The following is a 24,288-nucleotide window of genomic DNA, read 5'->3' on the forward strand; positions in this document are numbered from 1 at the left end:
AAGTCAAATATGCCCTTGACAAAAAGCTCAATCAAAATAATCTGCATAACCCAATTCGAGTCGATTACTGATTTGTGATGGGTACGAAATATACTTAATTTGTTGTGAAATTATAAAACAAAGTATGAAAATGTGTACTGTTAACGAGGGTCTTCGAGATTCCTGTTGAATGTCCATTTTTTTTTTTGGTAGTAACTCAATATCTAAGGTGCTTTCGACAAGAAAAAAAAATCTTTATAGTACACGAATGCAATTTTTGTAAATTGGAAATCGTAAATTTTTCTTAATCGATGGCTTAAAAATTAATTAAAAAAAAAGAAATTCTCGTACGTAAATTTGTTTCCTTGGAATATTGGATTTAGTGAGCATCACAGTTTGAGCAGCTTCCTGTTACTTTCCGCTCTTCCTTTTACCGGATTGATGAACCGAATCAGATCAAACGACCTCTACAGAGAGAGAGAGAGAGTCAATCCTCCCAAGGGAGAAGACGAAGATCCGGCTCCGAGGAGTCAACATGGAGATCGATAGCCACCTCCTGCGCCTGTGCATCGAATCCGCTTGCCGGAGCGCGGAGGCCGTCGAGAGGTGGCGGATGCAGCGGCGGACCCTGGAGCGGCTGCCGTCCCCGCTCGCCGACGCCCTCCTCCGCCGCCTCCTGCAGCGGCGCCTGCTCTCCCCGTCGTTGCTCGAGTATGTATCGTCTCCCGTTTGTCGGTTCCGCGTTCGCTGTTTTGCTCGAGGAAGTGAGAGTGGAGAGACGAGATGGTTGCTAAGAGGAGATATCGGTTGTTTCTAACGATTGATTAAATCTGCGATCCAGCGCGAGTCGTGTTCGTTTTTGTTTCGGTTTAGTTCGTTAGTGGTGGTTCGAGTTGTTATGGAGTTGGGAAATTTTCCCATTCTTGTTTAGTTGATATTGGAGCTAATACTCGCGGGAGCAATGCGTAGTGGCTAGACTGTGCTTGTGCTCCTTGACTGGACATTCTTTGCTTCGAGAAAGTCTCCTGTCTGTTTCGATTTAGATTTTGAGAAGATGAAATTGAAAATGATGTCGTAGAGATATGAGCTGTCTCTGCTGCTTGAATAATCTGCAAATTACAGTGCTGTGCATAATGGTTGCAGTTACTTGATTTGGCTGTTAAAATTGAACAAATTGTCTCAGATCTTTGGAGTTTATAGTGGGAGCCAAATGAAGAGGTATCTTAAGTGACAGTAGTATAAGGATTGTTCGAATGAACTTGAAATCCAGTGCTTAATATTATCCAGTTGTCTTGCAATGCGCATATTGTATAAGTGAGTTCGTTCATGGCAGCAAATGCAAGAGTTGTTATTGGTACTTTGACTTGATCCTTCTGAGGGAACCATCAAGCATGTACTGGATTTCAGTTGGTGAACTTGGGAGATACGTCAATGGTGCTGCACGACTTGCTTCATTGTGATAAAAATGCAAAGACGTTGTTATATTCGTAGGATTTCTTTCACCTTCCAATGGCCAGTTCTTTGCAGAACTTGCCAAATAGGTTTTAGAATTATGTAGTGTTATGCTTGTATTCACAAGTGCCTGTTTCAGTAAGTTTTTTTCAAGTTTTTAGTGGGAGCTCTTGCAATAGGGTCATGTCTCTATCCTTTATTATTTTAATTTCTTGAATGACCAAGGAAGAGAGAGGAAAAGGAATGGATGTTAATTAAATACTGTATAACAATGTGGTTCACCTGAGCACTAAAAGCAAAGGGAAGAGTCCACGCATATTATCAGGGAAATGTAGTAACATTGTGTGTTATTCACTTGGTTTGAGCACATGAATGGCTTCATTTTTTTAAAATAAAAAAAAAATCTGATATGTGGTTTTCATGTTCTAATGTCATTTCTTCCATGCTAGTCTAGGCCATCTGCCAAACTGAACTTGCTTCAACAGGGTATTCAAAAGCTGTGTTGAGGACGTTGATTTAAGAGGGGAGATCTCCGTGGATGCAGAATGGATGGCATACTTGGGAGGATTCCGTTATTTGCGCTGTTTGAATGTCGCAGATTGCCATAGAATTACCAGTTCTGCTCTTTGGGCCATTTCAGGTTTGCTTAAGATCATCTTCATGTTATCCTTGTGGGCCATCCTCAAGATCATTTCTATTTAATAGGTATTTTTACATAACAAAACGTTTAGAACGATGGCATTAGGCATCGGATCTTTAGTTTGAGTAGTCACGACAATTCACATATTCTGATTTTCCTGAGCATCTTTCTACTTTTTACTTAGTCATTGATCCCCCGTTTCATTATAGAAAGTTTAGCAATTGCAATCAAGCTTATTGTCCACTTCTTTTGGTTCAAGGAATGGCTAATTTGAAGGAGGTGAACCTCTCCAGATGTGTGAAGGTCACCGATGCTGGCATTCGGCATCTTCTGTCTATCTCAACTCTGGAAAAGCTGAGGGTTTCAGAAACTGGTCTCACGGCAGATGGTATTGCGCTTTTGTCTTCCCTTTCAAACTTGTCAGTGCTGGACTTGGGTGGCTTGCCTGTCAGTGACAAGGCTTTGGATTCGCTTCAGGTGCTTTATTTTTTTTTCTTGAATTGGTTCTCGTCAGAATTTTTGCTTATTCTCTGTTTCTTTTGTCAGTAATTGTTGTTTTCTAGGTTATTGAAAGGAAATAGCATATAACACTGATTGCATTGAAATCAGACAATTTATCCGTCTGGGCCTTTTGTCGATCATCAGGGTCCATCACATGAAGTCTTTGGAATTAGCTATAACTTAAGTTGATCTTATATATTGTTGGCAAGTCTTTCAGCTGGTATTACTGCTTTGGTAGTACTTTGCTACTATACTGTGATTTTGATTTTGTCATACATCCTGTTTTTAGGTACTGACAAAACTCCAGCATCTTGACCTCTGGGGGAGCGACTTATCAGACAACGGGGTTATTCTTCTTGAAAATTTCCCTAGATTGAGTTTCCTGAGTTTGGCATGGACCAAGGTGACGACATTGCCAAACCTGTTCTCTCTTGAATGCCTTAACATGAGTAACTGCACAATTAAATCCATTGGAGGAACTGGTGATAAAGCCCCTCTGGCAAAGCTTCAAATTGCTGGAGCTACATTGCTAAATGAAGCCGAAACCTTTATGCATCTTGAACCAAGCTTCTTGACTTTTCTAGATGCTTCTCACACTCGCATTCCCAAATTTTACTTCTTATCTTCCATGAAATCATTGGAGTGCTTGGACCTCAGTTCTAGTGGAATTGGAGATGACTCAGTTGAACTAATTGCTGAGATAGGAGCCAACCTGAGAAATTTGAATCTCAACAACACACGAGTGACTTCTTCAGGTGTGAGAATCCTGGCACGACATGTTCCAAATCTGGAGATTTTATCACTTTCTCATACATCAGTTGACGATATTGCCATTGCCTATATCAGTGTGATGCCTAAATTAAAGGCTATTGACTTAAGCCACACAAACGTTAAAGGTACTTCTCTTGAACCCAATCATATAAGGATGTTCTATTTGATGTATCTGATTATGCTATTATGCAGACATTCCATAAGACAAAGCAAACAAATAGTCTCAATTCTCTTTTTTTAGTCTGCATCAACATATCCCTACCCTGTCACAGCATCCCAAACAATTATATTAGGGACAAGGGTACAGAACATTTAGATCAGATTGTTTAATACAAGCGACCGGAGAAGTGAAATGAAGGAGATTGTCAAATGTTTCTGCTATTACCTATTTTCAGTTTAAGTTCCAAACGAAAATGGATACTAGGGAAAAAATCAGACTTAACCTTGCTGATATTATCAAGGAATTGTAAATGATTCGAGCAGTGTACTGCTTGGCTACAAGTGAGGCTGAGAGTACTTTGGTTGTCTGAAGTCCAGAACAGTGCTTCTGTGCTGAATGGTTCTTCTTGTTCCTCCAGACTAGCATAGCAATGCCCTGCAAATTAGTTTTAATCTCTTACTGCATAGTTCACATCAAAACCAATGCTGCTGATGAATGGATCCTAGTATTCAGGAGACTTGCTTTCTTTGCAGTGGGATGTAAAAAGCAATGGACCAAGAATCTTATTTCTAAATTCTCTTGAATGAAAAAATGTCTCATTCGACTCCTATTCTCTGCTCGCATGAACTTCCGAACTTTGTAGTTCATCTAAACTGTGGAGCCAAATGAATGTTCTCTTAGCTGCAGCTGTGATTTGATATTGTGCTGGCTAACCGTTGTGTGTCTTTGAAATTACAGGCTTCATTGACTACGGAGATGCTGAACCAGATAAGTTTTATTCTTTGACGGCTCTGCAAAGTCTTAGTTTAGAAAGATTAAACTTGGAGCAGATCCATTTCCAGGATGATGCTCTCTGCTCTTTACCGGACTTTCCAGAGTTGAGGCACTTGTTCCTTCAAAGTGGCCACCTTACTGACTTGTCCCTTCACCACTGGTCATCCCTCTGTCGCCTGAAATCTCTCGGCTTTCGTGATGCCGTGCTGACGAATCATGGGCTTGATTCATTTAAACCTCCGGCAACACTGGAACTGTTGGATCTGAGAGGTTGCTGGCTTTTAACGGAGGAGGCCATGTTGTTATTTCATAGAAGACATCCGCAGATCGAGTTGAAGCACGAACTTATTAATATCGCAGCTTCAGACCATCCCCCCTGTAATTTTCCATCTAAATCACAGTTTAGTAGGAGAACTCCGCTGGTGAATATTAACTTGGAAAAGCTGTGCTTGTCCCCAACTTTTGGAGGTGAGCCTTTCCTCTCTGACTGAATAAGCCTTTTCTTAAATCTTGTTCCTCTAAGTATCTACATCCTATTTTACTTATTTATTTGATTTGTTTCTCAACAGATCAAAGGTTGAAATATAACAGAGAAGAGTTGCTAGCATTGCGGAACTCAACTCTGTCTCTTCGGCTGAATAATAGAGACGATGCAATTTTCAAGATGCCGATGGATTGAAGCCTAGATTGTCGCTCTCGACTGCTGTTATTCCGTCACTAAATCGTAGGAACTTCCTCAGTAACAGAGATGAAATTGACAAAAAATTCCAGGGTCCTCATTTGCATGCTTGTGATTTTGGCCTTTAATACCACGTGAAAAACAAAGGAGGAAGGATCGATGGTTCGCCCAACGTTTCGGCAATGAACAGTTGAGAATGGCATGGCCCTTCTAATTGCGCACGTTTTTCCATTTGCTTTCGCTATAGCTTATTTGGATTATTGACGCCGCTTCCTCTTCTAGGGAAGCACCAATTTTCAGACAGATTTACTCTCTCTTTTTTACTTTTTCTTTTTTGCTTAAAGACATATATACTGGATTAACCATGAAAGAGAGCTGCGCAAGATTACAACACGGGTTCTGTTAACCATATTCTATAAGGAAAATGGTAATTTCCGATGCATTGGGTATGTACAACACGAGAGAGGCTGCATTAAATGTTACAATATTTTCTTATTTAATTGTTTAACAGATTTCTCGAGACACATTTAACCTGTGCCTCACAATATGCAGGAGGCATCTCGTTAAAAAATGCCATCTTGGTTCCAATCAAGAAGTCATATAAAGATACGTTTAACCCATACTTCCAATACCGAAACATTCTGATTAAGTATGCTTAACAAATTCTCAAGGCATCTGTTTACAAGACATGTAACGAAAATGGGTCGCCAGTTCGACATGCGTCTTTCGGACGAAAATTTGGAAAGCAAAAGAGCCTTCATCATCGCTGGATCAATAGAGCATTTGTCCATCAGATAATGAACAATCTGTTAAGCCGTCCGTGCTGAAATGACAGAAGTACCCAGTACTAGAATCATAGCCTCGTAATTGATCTGGGTTCTAACCCTCTCTGTCTTAATCCAATGATAAAACCTTCGTCAGGAAGAATACAGCTTCATACATAATGTGCGCAACCAAATTATTCAGCAGAACCGCCCAAAATTTTCTATTGGCACTCACAATGAAGGCCAATGCGGTTATTCTAACAAAAAAATCAAATACATAGGGGACCCAATTCTCCTCTCGATTCTCTTTCTTAATGCCATCCGGTGGGGACCCGGCGGCACCACCCTATTCTGTTATCTATGTTAAAAAGTAGGAAAAGTCCGAAGAATTTATCACCGCTCACCACCTCCTAATAATAGATAAGAAGCGTCTACTATAATTAAATTGAAAATCTTCACCTTTTCTTGCTTTTCTTTCGTCCCTTCACCTCTTTCTCCAGACTCCTGAGCCTCTGACTAAGTACCGAAGAAGAAGATGTCCTCCTGTCGATGAACTTGGACGGTTGAGCAGGTGCAGAAGTAGGTTCCTGCACTGCTGAAGTTAGTTGTTTCAGTGCGGAGAATACAGAGAGGGCAGGTTGTCCTGGGGCGGGTTTCGAAGCCACAGGAATCTCCGGCACACCCATAACCTTCTTCAGGCTAGTATGTTTGAGCACTGAAATGATTATCGACATGGTCAGTCGCTTAGGTATAAAATAAAAGCAAACCGTACTGGTGTCAGAAGTAGCTCAATTATTTGCTTAGTGTTTTAGATGCAGAGAGGACTTACCAAGACCATACAGGAGCGAGAAAATGTTGGTGGTCATCCAGTAACAAAAGATGGCCTGCAAATTAAAAGCGAATAAATGGTTTTTTCCATCTGAAGTCAGTAGAAACTTATCTATTGGAGTGCTCAAAGTATTTCGGGACAACAGGAAACAAGAAAACCAAAAAAAGCAGTGTAGCGCACGTTCTGCCCATACACAACCATCAATTTCCAAGGAAGATGCATGCTTAAAAGCTGCATCACATTAATTTCCTTTTTATGATTTTGATCCTAAGATGAGGCGGCGTAAGGCCCGTATTCTAATTTAGTTAACATATCTTGTCACTATCCATGCGATTGAATGGCAGTATTTACTTAGAATGGCCTTGGCTCCGTATGGCTTTTAAAAACTCATGGGGGTCTGCAGTATCTATATATGCAAATTAGTCCAAATAGGACAGTCCACAGAAATAATGGAAAATGCCGTAAAGGTGACAACCTCGTCACTGATATCTTTAAAGCCCACACTCTCTTGCAGGGAAAAGGAAACAATTTCAACTTTCAGACACTCCTACATCACAGTGCAGGCAACTCGGTATGATGAGACGCAGAGTTCAGCAAAGAAAAAGCAAACTCAACAAAATGACAAAATATTATGCAATCAGTATCTCTTTTTACTACATATGCAATTATTTAAAAACGAATAGGCCAAACATGGTCACACTGTTCTTGTGGTGCTGCTATCATGATCTTTACACCAGAAGCAGGAATTTTACCTTTGGGAAAGAAGCTGTAAACGGAACAGTTAGAACAGCAAAGGCCCTAAAAACATTCTTTATTGTACCAGCCATGGGGTTTTCTTGCATGCCTTCCAGCGTGTTGGACTGAGGAAAGGGTGGGGGTTAGTAGGCCAAGAGCCAGCTATTACACAAAAAATGAGGTGAGAGAAGGAAAGAATATAAAGCAATGATAAGACCACTTAAACTTCGCATTCAGTATGACAAAAAGGCGGATTTAATGTTGAGTTAAACCAACTACTCACACAATGAATGTGCATAAGATATAGCTTAATATAGGAACAATGCAATAGCAAAATTTACTTGTGTGGGGTGTGCGTGTATGCATGAATGTTTGTGCATTGAAAGAGAGTATGCTCATTGAAGGAAATGAAGGCCATTTCAAGGAAAAAGGTGATAGAAGAACACATTATACCGGTCATTTGCTAATGGCCAAAAACAGAATTCATTTATATGCTAAAACATTCACAAGAAGAAGTTCAAGTAACTGTCAATGGAAAAGCTAAAACCATGCTAAACCAATATACCTCCACGGTAATCAAGAATGTTAATCCTGTCAAAACTGGAAAGATATATAAAGCATCTGGGGTAGTGAGGTCTGAGAACCAGTACGCTCCACCAGTTTTAAACGATGGAACTTTTTCTGCCATGTTTGTTACCTACAAAAAGGAGGAATGTGTATTCTAAATATTGACGAAAAGGGAAAGATGAAAGATAACTGAAAAGAAAGTACGCCATAATACAAGTAACTGCGGTTGTCGTCTTACAGCAAGGAAGAAGCTGATGAAAATAGGACCTTGGATAAAAATTCCCTTCAGTGGTGTAAATGGATTAACGCCACTTCTGCAAAGTTGTAAGTAAGAAGTCATGGTTAAGACTTCAGTTCGCTAAAAGTATGATCCACAGTCCAGAAATTTAAGACGGGGAAACTACTCCACATAATTTGCTCATCAAGCAAGATCCCTTTTCTACTGACTCGCTTATCTAGTATCCGATACTCTACATTGATCTCTAGAACAGACACAGAGGCGAATTGAGCAGCCTATGCTTTACAAGGAAAAACAGCGGATAATCTTTTATTGAGAGGCATTTCTAAGAATTGACTCCATTTTCAGGAAGCAATCTATGCTTTAAGAAAGCTTCTCAACAAAGCAAATGAATCAGTAATCTTAAGAACCAGAGCAGGAGTTGCTGAAAAGAAATTGTCAAATGAACAGGACTTTCCAAAGTGCACATATAATCCTCCAAGCAATCTACTCTTTGACATACTGACTTGCTTAATACCTAATCCAGTACAGGTTCTCGAGTTCTGAGAGTACACTGCGCAAACATTTTTTGTCTAAGCTGAACAATGTATCCAATTGAAAGTCTTTTGATTCATTATTAATGGATAAGACAGCTTCTACATTCTAAGGAGACTGCACAAAATATTGGAGCCTTGAAGAGCCCACTGTGGTCAGTGAAGAGTCGAAAGAAAGAGCTGCAATGTCCAACAAACAGGGAGGGAAAAATAGTGAAGCTTTTGAGGATGCTGAAATGACTACCTATTGTAAAGATCATAAGCATGATAATGATAATGACACTAATATAATTTATTAGGTTTTCCATAGCATGTACACCCTTTTATCCCGCAAGTTTAGAGGGTGGAAAACCTTGTTGTTTACTGAAGCACAGAACCAAATAATTGTGAGAAGAAAAGCCAGTGCCCTTTGCAAAATACACCAGTCACTGTCCTAGAAGACTTTTTAATCTTAACAATTTTCGCCTGAAATGAGTTTTTTTATTTTTCTTCCCTCTATCATTTTCTACACATAAAACATTACCATGGGGATGAATGGCAGCTAAGCAACTAGTACTAGTGGTTCAATGGCATGGGCACAAGAGGGTTTCTTACTCTTTGAACAATTGCTTCATCTTTCCCTGACCTTCAGCCATGGCAATTGGATCCATACCCTAAAAGACACGAGGAAGACATGTACATAACTTTCATCTGAAACAAACCCTTGAATTTTGTTTGGGAAAAAAGAAAACCATAAGTTCTTGACAATTGCCGTAATGTTCAGTCAAATAACACGTGAAACAGTTCATACACACATTGGGCTACCCAAATGTCAATCTCCAGAGTTGGGAAAATCAAGGATATTGGCCCAGATAGGAAAAATGGCAGTTTTAGGTAGTTCATCAAGGTAAACTCTTTAAAGAAATCACACACACTACAATATATGTAGACATGCAGTCAGCTTATTGGAGCCAGTCATGCCACGCTAGACAAAGATCTTGAACTTTATCGACAAGTGAGGATATGAGAGGCAAGGAAGGAGGAGACATCTCAAACAGAAGCTCCTCCACTGAGCTTCATGCGTTTCATGGTTGCGAAAACTTTGGGGGCGCACAAGTAGAAATTCACATGCAGATCCGGCATATAGTGGAAATTCAAGCCCAAGTAGAAACTTTGCAGCAATACATGTCCTAATAAGACAAAAGAAGCTGCATACTGGAACATGGGTAAAATGTAATGCAGAATACAAGATCCCCAGGTCATACCTTTGCATCCATTTCTGCTTTTATCTCCTCCATGCGTGGCTTAATTATCTACAGAAGATGAAACATAACATCAACTATACAGCACATGGATCCATATGCAATAAAGCAGGAAACAGTTCAAAAAACAAGTGTGGCTGTCTGCACCATGAGATTGCAAAAGGCAGCTCATTGATGTAGCACTAATATTCAACATGCGGCAAGGGAGATTAAAACAGCTTGAAAGCAAACCAATAAGTTCAACCATTGGAACTCCAGAAAAAAGGAAAATTGCCAACCATTGGAATTTACGAGAAAAGAAAGTCGTAATCCTTACTCTATGTTATGTTGGCAAACTTTTTAAGCAAAATTTTTTAGGTGAATATAAGAGCAGCTTTGAAATATTTTCTCATTGCTGTAAAAATATTGTTGGATAATGGTAAAAGTACAAATTTCATCACTTCCCATTGTTAAGTTCCTAATTGTGATTCTCACAAACTTAAGATAATGCCGAGCTTGCTATAACCACATAGTTAGTTTTGGAGTAACAGCAACATAAGCAACCAACTACGGGGGAAGTAAACAAGATATATCAATGGCTATGAGTATCAATGACATATTGCCAATAAGAAAGTCCTTGGCTCGAAAAATGTCATATTGGTCTAGAATGACATTGCCATCCCCTTTGCTGTCATACAGATCATAAAAAACATTATATTCATCCAAATTGCAGCAGATTAGTAGCCTATAATCAAAAGTCTTGAGTGTGAGGGCTGCTGATCACACAGAAGCTAATGCTGTATGGCCCGTATGTATGACAGAGGTGGAGCAGTTATGATGGTATTGATCGAGAAAGACTAAAAAGTAGTATCAACAAAGATTCAAACATCCTAAGGTGAGTGCTTCTCCAAATTTGAAGTAAGAGAAAAGTTTAGAAGCTTTCTTGATTGGCAAAAAGAAAATTCATATTGCCAATTGCATCTACATAGTCGGGCTGAAAAATGAGCAGATTATAAAATGCTTAACTGGCTTAAATTTGGTAGATTCAGCGTAGAAGTCTTACTCATTAGCAGTTCAAAATATAATGCCAAGTCATCTGAGTGATGGACTGATTTGAACTAGGGCTGAATTGCCGAACAGAAAATTAGACATGATTAACCTGCTAGTCAAATGATCATCCATGTAGTGTAGTATCATATCTTAAGTGAAATTGAGCAGAAGATTCTCATTCTTAATAGATGAAATGCAACTACACCAAGCATTGTAATTAAATGCATTTGTTTAATAAGAACATAAATCATAACATGGAAAATTTAGCAGTAGAAGTCCCACTTACAGCAAGTTTGGAAGTAGATTTCAGTTGATTTATCATAAGAGGAATCGTTGCAGTTCGGATTAAGAGAGTTGTCACCACAATGGAAGCCCACCTGAAAGATACATGCAAGACATAATAAAACCTGCCTCATAATATCACCAATATCTGAAAGTGCTGAAAGTGGACGCTCCCCTTTCAAAAAGACAATACATAGAACACTAACTAGTCAAGTATCAATAATTGCTGTCTTCAATAGCTTTAACGAGTAATCAACACCTTCTAAAGGCACAGCAATTACAATTTTATTCATGCAGGGAAAGTCAAACACTAAAGATACGAGATTTTGTCGGTTTATCTACCAGGATTTTGAACCCATCACTAAAAGTGGTGTTCGAGTAGGAGTTTTTCTAAATATGTAAGCCCATTGCATTTGATTGAATCGTATGTGTTTCTTCGAAGAAGACAATTCGACAAGATGCCACTTTACATCATTAGAGATTTACCAATGTGTCCAAGAAAACAAACATCAGGAAATAAATTATCCATCCATACCAGTTGAAGCCAGTGAACTGGTGCACATAGTCGATCAAATACTGCAAGGCCATTACTGGGAAGTAGGAATCCGCAGCTGCTATGGCCACTTCACTAACGGCAGGTGCCTGGGAAGCAACTGCTTGTACTGTAGTATCTGTAATGACGTCACTTAAAAGTTCAAGCTTATCTGCGCTCTCACCAACTGCGGTTGACATATACCGATGGAAAGAAGACCCGATGCTCGGTGAAAACAAGAGACTTGAGCGAGTTGAGCAGGAACCACTCTTGAAAAAGGCCCCCAATCCAGCTGACTTATTGACGTTACTTGCAAAGGACCTCCGTTGAGAAACATTATTTAGCATCCGCTGATTTGGATTGACATCAGGCATGTTACCTCCGTGATCCTCATTGCGCTGAGGAATATAGGTAAACGATGCACGATACCTCTGAGCAATCAGGCCTGATCGCTTACAGAGGCTATGTCTAAAGGCCATTGGCAACAGGAGTGCACTCTCCCTAACAAGAAAGAGTTTTATGTATCAAATTGCAGACTGAATAAGATAAGCCAAACGCGCTAAGGACACATGAGCACAACGAAGCAATAGCCACCCACTTAAAAAATGGAGCTCAGAATCACCAACAAACCCACGTGAGCTGGCGGGTCTGCCAGATGCTCGACAAAATTCCCCACCAGATCTTTTACTGTGCGCCCTTAGCTACACCACATTTAGAAGCAAACCGGAGAGAAAACACGATTCCGCATAACATCAGCAAAAAGCTCGCAAATTTTGAGTAATTAGTGCAGCGAGAGAAACACAAAACATTTCCCGCGGTACCTTAGAATGAGAAAAAAAAGTTCGAGAAGATTACTGAAACGCCAAACGTTTTTGCGCGCCGCCATTCACTTGGCGAGCTCAAATTCGAAGCGTTCATGGCCTCAGTGAGCAACACTGCTCGATCCAAAACCCCGCATAAATCTCACTACAAGGAAACGCGAAACATAAAAAAAAAAAAGAGCTTGCCGGAACGAACGTACCGTTGAATTATTCCAGCTTGCGGGAAAATTTAATGTCCGACGATCTGCCGAAACTCGCCTTGGGGTGTGAAGCGAGGAGCTGATCGAATCGACCAAACCTGAACAGCAAAGAAACAGACAGCAACTGCGTCGTCTCTCTGACTAGGTTGAGAAACTCACGAGAGAGCTTGAGAGTCGCGAGATATTCGCATGAATAAGAGGTAAGAAACTGGGCTTTGAGATGACGACGATGTCTGTCGAAGAGGGATCTTCATTGGGCCCTTCAAGATTGGGCTTCACTTGCTTGTGTCCACTGTTACAAAGAGCTCCCATCTAATGTTACTTTTTTCAAAAAAAAAAAAAAAAAAAAAGGGCGAGTGCAAGTATTTCGACCTCAGCCGAGTTCGATCAAGCCCGGAAAATCTGAGTATGTTGAGTTTTATATATCTAAAGGCGAGTCAAGCTTTGATCACGTCGAGTTGTGTAAAGGGTCGAGTTCGAGCGCAGAAAAAAGTACTTAATCAAGATTGAGATCAGAGTTTTGAATTCACGATTCGAGTCAAGCTCGAGCCCGCCACTATGTTGTTTTAACCCGACTCGACATCACTGCTAAATGTGGCCGGGCAGACATGATTTGTCCATCCTTTTAATGTGACTCGGGTGTGAGTGAGGTTATCTTTTTTGGGGTTTATGAGTCGGTTATAGTGATTATTCTACCGTGAAAAAAAAAAAAATATGCTAGACGAGCCCACTCACTTAGTCTGTACATCATACGACATTTTCACAAAATCCTACTTGATTTGATGGAATTTAGGAAAGACACGATAATTTGACGCATAAGCTAAATCTCATTAGCTCAACATTGTGACGCCTTAGGACATCGTGCGCCGCACGTGTCCTTTCTCATTTTAACTTTTAATTAGCAATTATGCATACGAAAACACAATAAAACTTTCACTACACCTATATAAGAAATCGCACGAGTTTAATTAATACACTTATGTATCGTTTAGTTGTATTACACATCAGTTTAAAATTTTACTATGTCATCCAAACAAAATACAAAAGTCATGAGAAAAGGGTCGAGTCAACTAGCACCTCCACTCTCATACTACACCAAAAGCGATCTAAAATGTTAACCAAGCCACTATCCATCTCGGAGGTCGATGGCTATCAGCATCATTTCGTCCTCTCCATTGTCATCTCCAAGGGACCATTCTACATGTTTGAAAAATAAGGAGTGAGCCAAAGCCCGGTAAATGAAATATCTAAGTTTAAGGCATGAGATCAACTTACCACTCAACTTGTAGACAACATGAGTTCAAGGCAATACATGTATGACAAACGCATAAGCAATACTCTATCTTTACTATCATACTATGCCAATGTAAGGCATTAACAACATTGCATAAGATCATTTACTCAAATGCAAGCAAATTACATATTGCTTAATGACTTACTAGTATCACCTAGTGGCTCACCACTATACACATGGAATATTTATTCCCCACTCATCATAGAGCTTATCGATATACATAGGTAAGTTCATACTCGTCATGAAGCTCACCAACATACATACATATGACTTCATACTTGTCACTGGCCAAGACCTATATGGACTCACGAGGCATCCCGAGAACTCTAGGGGTATCGTCACCACCAAAGTTTGGGGGATGGAACTATAAATGCCTTTTTCCTATGCCACACAACCCAATTGTCACGGACATCCTCTACATCAGCAATGATAAGTATGCCACTATATGACCACATGATGATGGTCAACACGGACTTACACATGCCAACTCATATCGTGTGTAAATCATAGAACTTTCATGCCCTTTCAACATTGTAGAAATCGTCTCACACGGTAGAACATCTAGTTAACTCCAGAGTTTTTCACACATACTCATATAAGGGCACCCACTATGGCAAAGGTCTTCCTCATAGGGCATCATACTCATACATATCATTTTAATATAAATGCATATGCATCATACTAATTTGGCCTTTCTCATGCAATTAGGAGTAAACAAATAATTACATGGACTTCAATGCATACATCCTCACTCTTTCCATGGTCATAAATCGACAACATGAACATCAATAACCCAAATAATCACCAACTCAAAGAATCGACTACGTGATTAATCGCCATCACTTAGCTAGTAAATCGGTAATTTAGTCAAAAATATCACTTTGAGGCTTAGTTTCACCATTACCACTTTTTATAGTATCGAATTTTATGGACATTGATTAATCGCAAACTCGGCACATAGAGACTAGGTAAACGAACACAATGATTGAACACACCATCGATGAAACTTTCTCACACTTAACATCAAAATTCCTACTAAAATTTACAAACATCAAACAACCAAGTCGAGAGTACTGTATACATCAATCTAACTTAGCCTTTAGAGTTTCACTTATCTTGAATAAAGATTTGGACAACTCAAAGTCTTAACCACCTTCAAGCCAAAATAAAGAAGAAGAAAGATTAACAGTTCTAAATCTTTCAATAAAATTAGCTTGTTACAAGAGAATAAGGCCCACAAGTTCGCTTTGTAAACTCTTGAAGATAGAATTTTTAAGCTTTGACAACACAAGAATGGAATCTTTGCTTTTACTCGAAAAATTGAAGAATGAAAATAGAAGAGGGAAGTGAGTAAAGATCTGTTTTTCTTTGGAAGAACAAGTTGAAATTCTTTTTGAAGTTTGAACATGTAAAAAGATTTATTTATAGGCTAAGGGAGATAAGAACAAGTAACCCAAGTTAAAAGATATGATGACTTGATATTACAGGGGAGATAACCTATGGCTCCATCCAATGATAAGGCCAAGGGGAATGAACTTAGAAAACCAAGGTTAAGAGCAATGATGACATTGGGTGAAAAAAATTACGTGTAACGAGAGGATTGATGCTTCAATCCAAAGAATACAAATGGCCTAATAAGAGTAGGTAGCAAGGAGATATTTTTAGAGAGAGCTTCTTTTTTGGCCATCAAGAGTATTAATTGGCTAAAGTTGAAATAGGTGCTATAATGCATGATGTCAATGCTAGACTATGTTCAATGTCACTAAGAGCATGTGGGTTAAAACAATTGGTGGAAAGTGAAGAGAGGTGGTACAAATTAAAGAAAGGCATATGGCTTAACTATATCATTTCCAAAGGGCAAAAAAACACCTGGAGTGTCAATATTTGTGTATGGTGCTCACTTTAGTGCAAATTATTTTCGCTGACTCACTTAAGTGCCAAATTGGAGAAAAAACGATCATTTAAGTGCCAACAATGAGAAATTCCGGTGACCTCACCAGCTTAGCACTTAAATAATCATTTTTTACAAAAAAATTGACACTTAAGTGATCCAAAAAATGATCACTTTAGTGTCAAATCGGAGAGAAAACGATCACTTATGTGCCAATTCCGGTGACCTCACCGGAGTTGGCACTTGAATAATAGTTTTTAAAAAAAATTGGCACTTAAGTGATAAAAAAAAATATTAGCATTGAAGTGAGCGCCGTACACAAATATTGACACTTTTAGTGTTCTTCTGCCATTTTCAAAGGAGATATTGTGTTAAGTTAATGAAATATCTAGTAAATAAGTACGTAAACAAGGAAATCGATGTCCGTTTATAAAGCAGAAAAATATTTTCACGTCGCTAAAACGTTCTGCAAAAATTACTAAATACTAGGAGAATCACAATAGTAAATTTAGAACTTGAAAATCATCAAATATTTGATTCGGAACACATCGATCCCTATTCTAGCGGTAAATCAATTACCGTCACTCTACACCACCAACATACATGTCAACACCTATCGTTTTAAGCTTCGGGCGATTATTGTCGCGCTTCCGAACTGCACACAACTAATGACCCACTGAAGATTCCATATGAGCCATCCAGAGCACCAAGCTACTTGTATTTACATAATTCTATCGAACATAGAAAGTTTTGGATGTCAGACTTAGCCTATCTCGAGAGAGGGATGAAAGCGTATCCATCGCCTTGTTAATTTGTCCGTTTGAGTGTTCATTTACTTTGTTCTCAACAAAACCGGTGCAATAATCGAAACGTATCTCAAACAAAACTTCATGGCAGCCCCATGAGGACGTGATGCATGAATTAAGCAACGGTAGAACAAGTTGATGTGAAGAGGTGAATAACAAACATGAATCAAGAATTTTGCTTAGCTGATGGTCTCTCAATGTCAGACGGTGGGATGGTCAGATTATAGCCACAAATGAAATTTATGGAAACCCGATCTTGTTGATCCAGTTTCAGCATTATGACTCCCCATGTTTTATTTATTTATTTAGTTTTATGTGTTAAGCTAAAATAGAAGACAAAATTATAACAAAGTGATTGTGTGGCCAGGTATAATCTCAAATGTAGACTCTCAACTATCATTACGTGTTTTGTATAAAATATTCATTAATCGAGGGACCATCAGCTTAGCAAAGTCCTGTTCAATCCCACTCCGCAAGAAGACAATCTTCAAATCAACAGAAAAAATCGAGAAGTCTGTACATTATGTATTGGTTGATATTCACACCTCGACCTTCCCCGATGAGATGGTCTCGTGCATGTGCATAATACTGGCACCACGTCAGGAGTTGGCTACCAAAGAGAAAGCTGCGCCTTACCATGTTCCTCTACAAGGCAATTTGCTTCTCAGTCGCTTACGGTCGTGGAATGGGAAGACCTGCACAACCCAAGCAAATTATTCATATCACCTTGAATCAAAACAAAAATTTTCAGTAGAAAACTAAGTGTACTTCATAGCCTCAAGATCTCATAATTTCAGATGTCCACACGAGCTTACTTCGAGGTAATCGGTCATGATTCGCCCTAGAAGGGACACTATTTTAGAGGGATCGCAGGCAACGGCTTCATCGGCCCCTAAGAGCTGAAAAAATTGCCTGGCGATTAGCATCGGCGGAAATTCCTATCAACAGTATGGCTCCAAGGCTTGGCAGCTGAAGCTTTCTGGGGACCGTTGGTGAGCCCAATTGTTTAGAAAATTTATCACCAGCGACTGTCATTTTGCGTCTGTAGGTCCTAGTACACAACATAGACCGACATTGGAACCGTATTATTGTGTCTAGGGACTGTTCATCCTGTTCATAAAGTAGGGCACTTATTCATTGTTTAGATATCTGGACTCTTAAGGAACAATATCTCAACACAGTAATTGATACGACCCTATATACCAATCTCAAGTCAGCAGTCAAATGGGGACTATATATCCATTTTGTTCGAGGGTATTATATGAGCAAGAAATGTTATACCTACCCCTTTTGATTGCGGCACATCGGGCCCGGAGCGTTCGGCTTGAGCCACGGGTCGATGCATTGCACATGGAAGTAATGTCCACACTTGGGGATGGTCCGGAGCGTCTCTTTGGGCTGGTACTCCGCCAAGCAAATTGCGCAGATATTGTCGTTCGGCCTAGGTACCAGTCAATCATCACCAACCTAAATCTTTTTCTATCGTGAAGGAATCGGGGCCCACAGCGTCATTGGAGGTGCGTTGAGTTTCTCTGGGGAGGCTCGAAGGAGACGAGATATCCGCGATGACGTTCTCGCTGGCGCTGTTGTTTGGAGGTTGTCCGCGGTGACCGTGATGCCTAGAGACTTGTGTGCGTGAGCTTAGGTAACACGCGATTCCGACGATGCAAAGGAGCAAAGGAGCGAGGGCACCATGACGGCGGGGAGGATCACAAACTTGGCGGCACTCTTGGAAAGCCCAACATGATCAATTGGTTATGATGAGTAATGAACAAGTTCAAGGGCGATCTTCGAATGGAAAAACAAATTATCCGTTGGGGAAAGCAAGATCTAATCAACTGGCAGGTACCAGGTTTACTGAAGCATCCAACTTGAGAGTCCGTAGAACCATGGAGACCGCACCTCCTACCACTCCCCTCGCACGATCTACAATCCGGCTGATCCCCGCTCATTTGCATCCGTCGGATATTGCAAGGACACCGGAACGGACACTACCCAAGTATGACAGCTGAATCTCGAGAGGTACCAACTGCTGGAATCGTTGGCATCACCAAGCAGTACTATGTGGTGTTCATCGCTGAGGCACTCCACCAGTCTGATTCCTAAATCGGGCAAAAACTTAGCCGTGCAATCGGTGAATGTGAAGCTCCTGTACTCTTGCGCCATGAAAACTGAGCTTGAGAACGTCGTGCTCTGAAGCTGCTTAGCTAGACAGTTGCTCGAGTCCTTGAGCACGACGTATCGTTGCTCATAGTTAATAAGGTAGACTATGAACTCTTGTGAGGTAGGCAGTTGGAGAATCGCTTCGCTTTGGCCATTGCATGAGAGATCGAAGCCCGGATAGCTACATCGCTCGGGATGGGAGTCCCTTAGTCGAAAAGAAAAGCGAATCTCAGGTCCGCCAATATGACAATACGTGACCTTACTTATGTGGTTAGCGCTATTGGCGAATACATGGAGAGAGAGGCCGAGGAAGAAAGCGAAGAAGAAGAAGATGGCAGAGGAAGCCATGAGAGGCACGTACCGAAGAGTAGACAGGATTGCACCTAGGATTGTAAAGTTTCCTATCTCTCTTTTTCCTAAAGAAAGATTTATTTCCGTTTGAAAGAGAGATTATTAAAACATGATGTACCTTCTCAAGGATAGACATAAAATTTGTGCCTTAGTCAATGTAGCCGGCCAAATGGATAGGGATGTGGAGGTCTTGACAAAGGCATACGTCTGAACAATGAATGCGAACAAGGCCAAACATCATGTCCTTACAAAGGTAATAGAGAGACGCACCATGATGTTTAGCTCCACGAGGAATTACTTGAGGAATTTGGAAACTTGTGTGAGTGAACGAACGAACACAACCCATTTGCTCCTCTTCTTTCGTGTCTACCTGGGAATTACGCAATTAGTTGTTAATCTATTATAAGGATGCCAATTTAATCTTAAATTTTTCAATGTTATTAATTTATTTTTAAGCCTTTATGTGAAATTTCAATGTACTCATTCCGACAGATTTTTAATAGTCATTGCTGATGTGAGGATGTGTCATGTAGGATGGCTCGTGATGACTGGACCACCACTTCATCAATTTTCAGCGAAAATTAATTGGAAAGATTACATTGAAATTTTGCGCAATTAAGACAAAATTGACAAAATTGAAAAGTTTAGGATTGAATAAACATACATACAATAAGTTTAGGATAAATTGGAAGACTAGATAATTTTCTCCCAATCTCACCGTCATTTATCATTTACGTCTCACGTGAGTTTACAAAATCAAGGGGTTGTGATTGCACTTAGTTCATAAGGCATATACCTTGATCAAGGAATGTATTCCCAAAGCGAGAAAATCTAACTTCATTTGCATTAATCTACAGAGAAAATGATAAAAAAAAGTCCTAAACCTATTGCAAATATGCCAATTTAATTCTAAACCTTTTGCATTTGTGCTAATTCTATCTACCGGCCAATTTTGGTTGAAAATCGTTGACGTGGCGTTGCCGACACTAACATAGACAACTTTTAATAGTATTTTAATTTTTTTGTTGAATTATTTATTTATTTATTTTTCTTTTCTTTTTCTTTTTTCTCTTTTTCTTTCTATTTCTTTTCCTTCCTTTTCTTCTTCCTCTAGCGGATTGCGCCTCACCAAATCTGGGTGAGGCTCTCCCTCGTTAGTGGTCCGCTAGGAAGCACCAACACTCTCCGGGAGCTTTTGTGTCGTGCCCGACACTCTTTGACACTTTGACACTCTCCGGCATGCTACCGACACGTGGTTTACACTCCAGACAGGCTAGCGATAGGCTAATCCAGCATCCCGACATGCCATTTTAATATGCATGGGGTCAATTTTAAGCATTTTCAATAAATTAGAAGTCAAAATATAAATTTATCAAATATGTATATACTTAAGTCATATATCTACCCCAAAACTAATATACCTAGCCAGAAAAAAAAAATCATAATTTCCTGACAAAAGAAGAAGAAAAAAAAATTCACCCCCGATATTTGTACATTTAATATACCCTTATATATAAAAATATATATTTAATATAAAACATGTCCCAACGTGTTAGAATTCTTTATTTTTTTTAAAAAATGAAGTGTCAACGTGTCGTGTAGCGTTACGTATTTTGTGTTGGTGCTACTTAGGTGGTGGGCGAGGGTGAGCTTCGGTTGAGGTTCGGCGACCAACTGGAGGTAGATGAAAGGAAAGGAAAAAAGGAAAGACAAATTTGAAAATTTTCTAAAATATTATTAAAAGTTGTCCCTGGCGGTGCCACGTCGGCACCAGCCTCATCATGTCAGCGCTTTCTGGTTAAAATTAGTCGGATGGATTGAATTAGTAAAAATGCAAAAGGTTTATGATGAATTGATACAATTATAATATGTTTATGACTTTTTTGGTAATTCTCTCTTAATATACATCAAGGTAAAATTGGCCCGACGCATTGAACTAATTCGTACATCTTTTTTTAATGGAAAACGAATCCGATAAATCTTTCGTACGTATTGAATTTCAACGGAAATAAATCTCCCTAATTTCACATCTACAACTTCAATAATCAAATACAATTTCCAGAACATTTCAAATATTCTGAATTCCATTTTTTGCAGTTTTTATCTTTTTCCGAACTTTTTTGCATATGCATACGAAGCTCTATCACAGCGACGGTGGCGGTGTCGCCGTTATTGTTATTTGACTGGAGCCGACTCTTTATTTTTTATGCTATTTTTCAATCTCTTCTTATTGCGGATATAATGAAATTAATCAAATTCGGGATTTTTGCACTCTAGGTTGGATGATTATGTCCAAGTTATATCTTACTTATTCGTTCTCCTAGATATGTCACAACAAGCTCTAGCGCCATGCAATGAAATTAGTAACCCAGTAATGTGAAATGGCATCTTCAATGGATAGTTGTGCTTTGGATATAATCAATTTGCATAAAATACAAAAGACCTTTTTAGGAAGTCGGGCGATCTGGAACTTTTTATTAATATTGTCATCTTGAAGACCGAGTAAGACTCCATGGTAAGATGAAAACAAACAGTGCACTGTGGAGCAGAGGGCCAACTTGAAAAGAAACAATTCACGATATTTTGATAAAGGCAAAATAATATCAGAAGTGTCAAAACTTAGGCACGATGCTCACTTCAGTATCAAAACTTTTTGTTAGAGTGCAATATAGAAGAAAAAAAGATCACTCAAATGCCAAATCAGATAAATTCCAGCTAAATTGTTTTGTTGCATTTCTAATTAAGTTTCTAATATGACGTGACATTTTTTAAACACTCAATCCACATAAACTTCTAGACTTACAAATTGCTTGCGGTGGGGATTGCCGGCCATTGGCCGGAGACTAGTGGTAGCGAGGGCTCTGCAAGCCTCACAGCCCTCGCCAGCTATTTTCACCCTTTCTCTCTATTTTTTTTTAATTACAAATTTGTTGGATTATATATAAACTTAATTTACATAATTTGTTTTTTAAAAATTTTTCTGAACTTTTAGGTTTTTTATTGCTTACTTGTTGGCGAGTCACGTCGGCTTCGGATATTTATGAAAAAAAAATGCAACATCGGATTTCTGACCAAACAGATCGGAGTTGACACTTAAATGATAATTTTTTTTAATAAAGTTGACACTTAAGTGATCCGAAAATAAATTTTGACACTAAAGTGAGTGTCGTACACGAGTTTTATCAATTTTGGTGTTCTTTTGCCTTTTGAAAATAATGGAATAAACAAGAAAATAATTTTTAAGAAATTAAAAACATTTGGGTGGTTGGGAATTTCTTATCGGGCGTCCATACCATTACATTATGATGAGATTCGTCGATGATGGTCACATCCTAACATAAGGGAGTCAATACATCATAACACCATGATTTAGAAGAGGCGGACCATTATTGGACACCCACCCATTAAATTCCTCCTCTTGTTCTTTCCGAATCCATAAGATTTCTCAATTAAGCAAATTAATGATGACTGTCATTGTCCTTTCCCAGTCGGAGGGAATTGTCGAAAAAGTCTTAAATCTATTGCAATTTTATCAATTCAGTCATAAACTTTTTAAATTTGCCAATTCAATATTAAACCTTTTGTATTTGTGCCAATTCGATCCTAAATCTTTTTTTTTTTTGTACCAATTCGGTCTTAAATTTCTTGCATTTTGTCAATTCAGTCCATCCGACCAACTTTGACCTACCGACGTTGACATAAACGGTAGCCGGTGTCGATGTGGATGTTAGCCGGCGCTGACGGGGCAATTTTTAATAATATTTTTATATATTTTTCTTTTTTCATTTTCTTTCATTTTCTGAGTCATCTTCTTTCTCCGATCTTCTTCCTGGTTCATCTTCTTCCTTTGGACCTTTTCCTCTGTTCATCTTCTTCCTTTGAATTTTCTTCCTCCACCTAGGTCTCGCCCACCACTAGCGTTGCCACCGCTAGGCGAGATGGAGCCACAATCGCTCGGTGAGGTCGGCCTTGCCTAACGATGGCATCTCGCTGCCGTTGTTGTTGGGCAAGCTTGGCCTCGCTCGACGACGGCCAAGCCTCGCCATCGCCCATGGGCCTCGCCCGGTGACGGTCGTTTGGCGTTGGCGGTGGCCGATGACAGCCAAGGATGGAGGTCGGTGGTGATCCAAGAAGGTGCAGGTGGAAGCTTAAGAAGACGTTGCAAGGAAGAAGAAGAACAATAAATAAGAAAAAGATACAAAAAATAATAAAAAATATGAAAAATATTAAAATATTATTAAAAATTGACTAGTCGGTTGCCGGTAGGGTCCACTTCAGCGCTAGCTGGCCAAAGTTCGAGCGATGGACTAAATTGCCACAATACAAAGTATTTAGGACTAAATTGACATAAAAAATAATTTTTTAGGACTGAATTGACATTAATGTAAAATGTTTAGGACTAAATTGGAAAAATCAAAAGGTTTAGGAGTGAATCGGCAAAAATGTAATATGTTTAGGACTTTTTTGACAGTTTTCCGCGGGGGACATCAATTGTCAAAGGGGCAATAGCATCTAGCCACGATTTTACCATGCAAAGGCTACATCATGGATCGTGCAAGACTCTACCAAATTGCAAACCCCAGATTCATTGATTCTGCTCAGTCTTGGGAGTTTTATGCAGCAAATGGAGAAAGCAAAATCACATGTCCACAGAGCTCAATCTGGAGTGTAGGAAAAAACATAAGGGGAAACGAGCAAAATGCATTCAACAATGTGACGGCTATGATTACTATAACTACATATCAAATTTCTCGAAATAGGCAAAAGGGATGAGATGCCATTAGCACAAAATAAGCAATCTCCAAAGTGTGCAAATCGCCACGCCCTGCAGCAGGTCCTAAACAATCCGCTCCGGCGCTCTTGCACTACTCAGTGTCTGATTGATTAGCTGTAGGGAAGGAATTACCTTCAAAGATGCAGATTCCTTCGCTCTTAATCTACCACTCGGGTTGCTTTTGCATTCCAACAGGCAACATATGTAATTGTTCAGGCTCCACAATACATATTTAATGTGGATAAATTCTTCCCCACACTACGAAGCACTTTTTCAAGCACG

General features: G+C 39.5%; 2 protein-coding genes across 10 annotated transcripts in view; one reads left to right on the forward strand and one right to left on the reverse strand.

The window, feature by feature from the left end:
* LOC115754662 (toll-like receptor 3) overlaps nucleotides 1-5,265 on the forward strand; it is a 29,738-nt gene extending 24,473 nt beyond the window's left edge. Inside the window, exons 2-8 of one of the 3 annotated variants that reach the window (XM_048275965.1) lie at nucleotides 467-690; nucleotides 1,917-2,071; nucleotides 2,331-2,548; nucleotides 2,862-3,468; nucleotides 4,242-4,547; nucleotides 4,638-4,745; nucleotides 4,847-5,265. In XM_048275965.1, the coding sequence (XP_048131922.1) occupies nucleotides 467-690; nucleotides 1,917-2,071; nucleotides 2,331-2,548; nucleotides 2,862-3,468; nucleotides 4,242-4,547; nucleotides 4,638-4,745; nucleotides 4,847-4,956 (1,728 nt within the window). In that variant the 3' untranslated portion in view covers nucleotides 4,957-5,265. Of the gene's footprint in view, nucleotides 1-374; nucleotides 691-1,916; nucleotides 2,072-2,330; nucleotides 2,549-2,861; nucleotides 3,469-4,241; nucleotides 4,746-4,846 lie in introns of those variants that run through there. The other 2 variants (XM_048275964.1, XM_030693756.2) reach the window with 2 other exon arrangements.
* A 578-nt stretch (nucleotides 5,266-5,843) lies between these two features.
* LOC115754663 (mitochondrial inner membrane protein OXA1-like) overlaps nucleotides 5,844-24,288 on the reverse strand; it is a 32,460-nt gene continuing 14,015 nt past the window's right edge. For 2 of the 7 annotated variants that reach the window (XM_048275969.1, XM_048275968.1), the window contains exons 3-11: nucleotides 11,710-12,085; nucleotides 11,179-11,269; nucleotides 9,867-9,914; nucleotides 9,217-9,275; nucleotides 8,090-8,165; nucleotides 7,850-7,981; nucleotides 7,302-7,409; nucleotides 6,550-6,604; nucleotides 5,844-6,435 (exon numbers count right to left, since the gene is read on the reverse strand). In XM_048275969.1, coding sequence (XP_048131926.1) covers nucleotides 6,176-6,435; nucleotides 6,550-6,604; nucleotides 7,302-7,409; nucleotides 7,850-7,981; nucleotides 8,090-8,165; nucleotides 9,217-9,275; nucleotides 9,867-9,914; nucleotides 11,179-11,269; nucleotides 11,710-12,085 — 1,205 coding nt within the window. In that variant the 3' untranslated portion in view covers nucleotides 5,844-6,175. Of the gene's footprint in view, nucleotides 6,436-6,549; nucleotides 6,605-7,301; nucleotides 7,410-7,849; nucleotides 7,982-8,089; nucleotides 8,166-9,216; nucleotides 9,276-9,866; nucleotides 9,915-11,178; nucleotides 11,270-11,709; nucleotides 12,209-12,304; nucleotides 12,408-12,727; nucleotides 12,915-24,288 lie in introns of those variants that run through there. The other 5 variants (XM_048275971.1, XM_048275966.1, XM_048275967.1 and 2 more) reach the window with 4 other exon arrangements.

Source organism: Rhodamnia argentea, chromosome 3 (assembly GCF_020921035.1).
Source record: "Rhodamnia argentea isolate NSW1041297 chromosome 3, ASM2092103v1, whole genome shotgun sequence".
Taxonomy (NCBI): domain Eukaryota; kingdom Viridiplantae; phylum Streptophyta; class Magnoliopsida; order Myrtales; family Myrtaceae; genus Rhodamnia; species Rhodamnia argentea.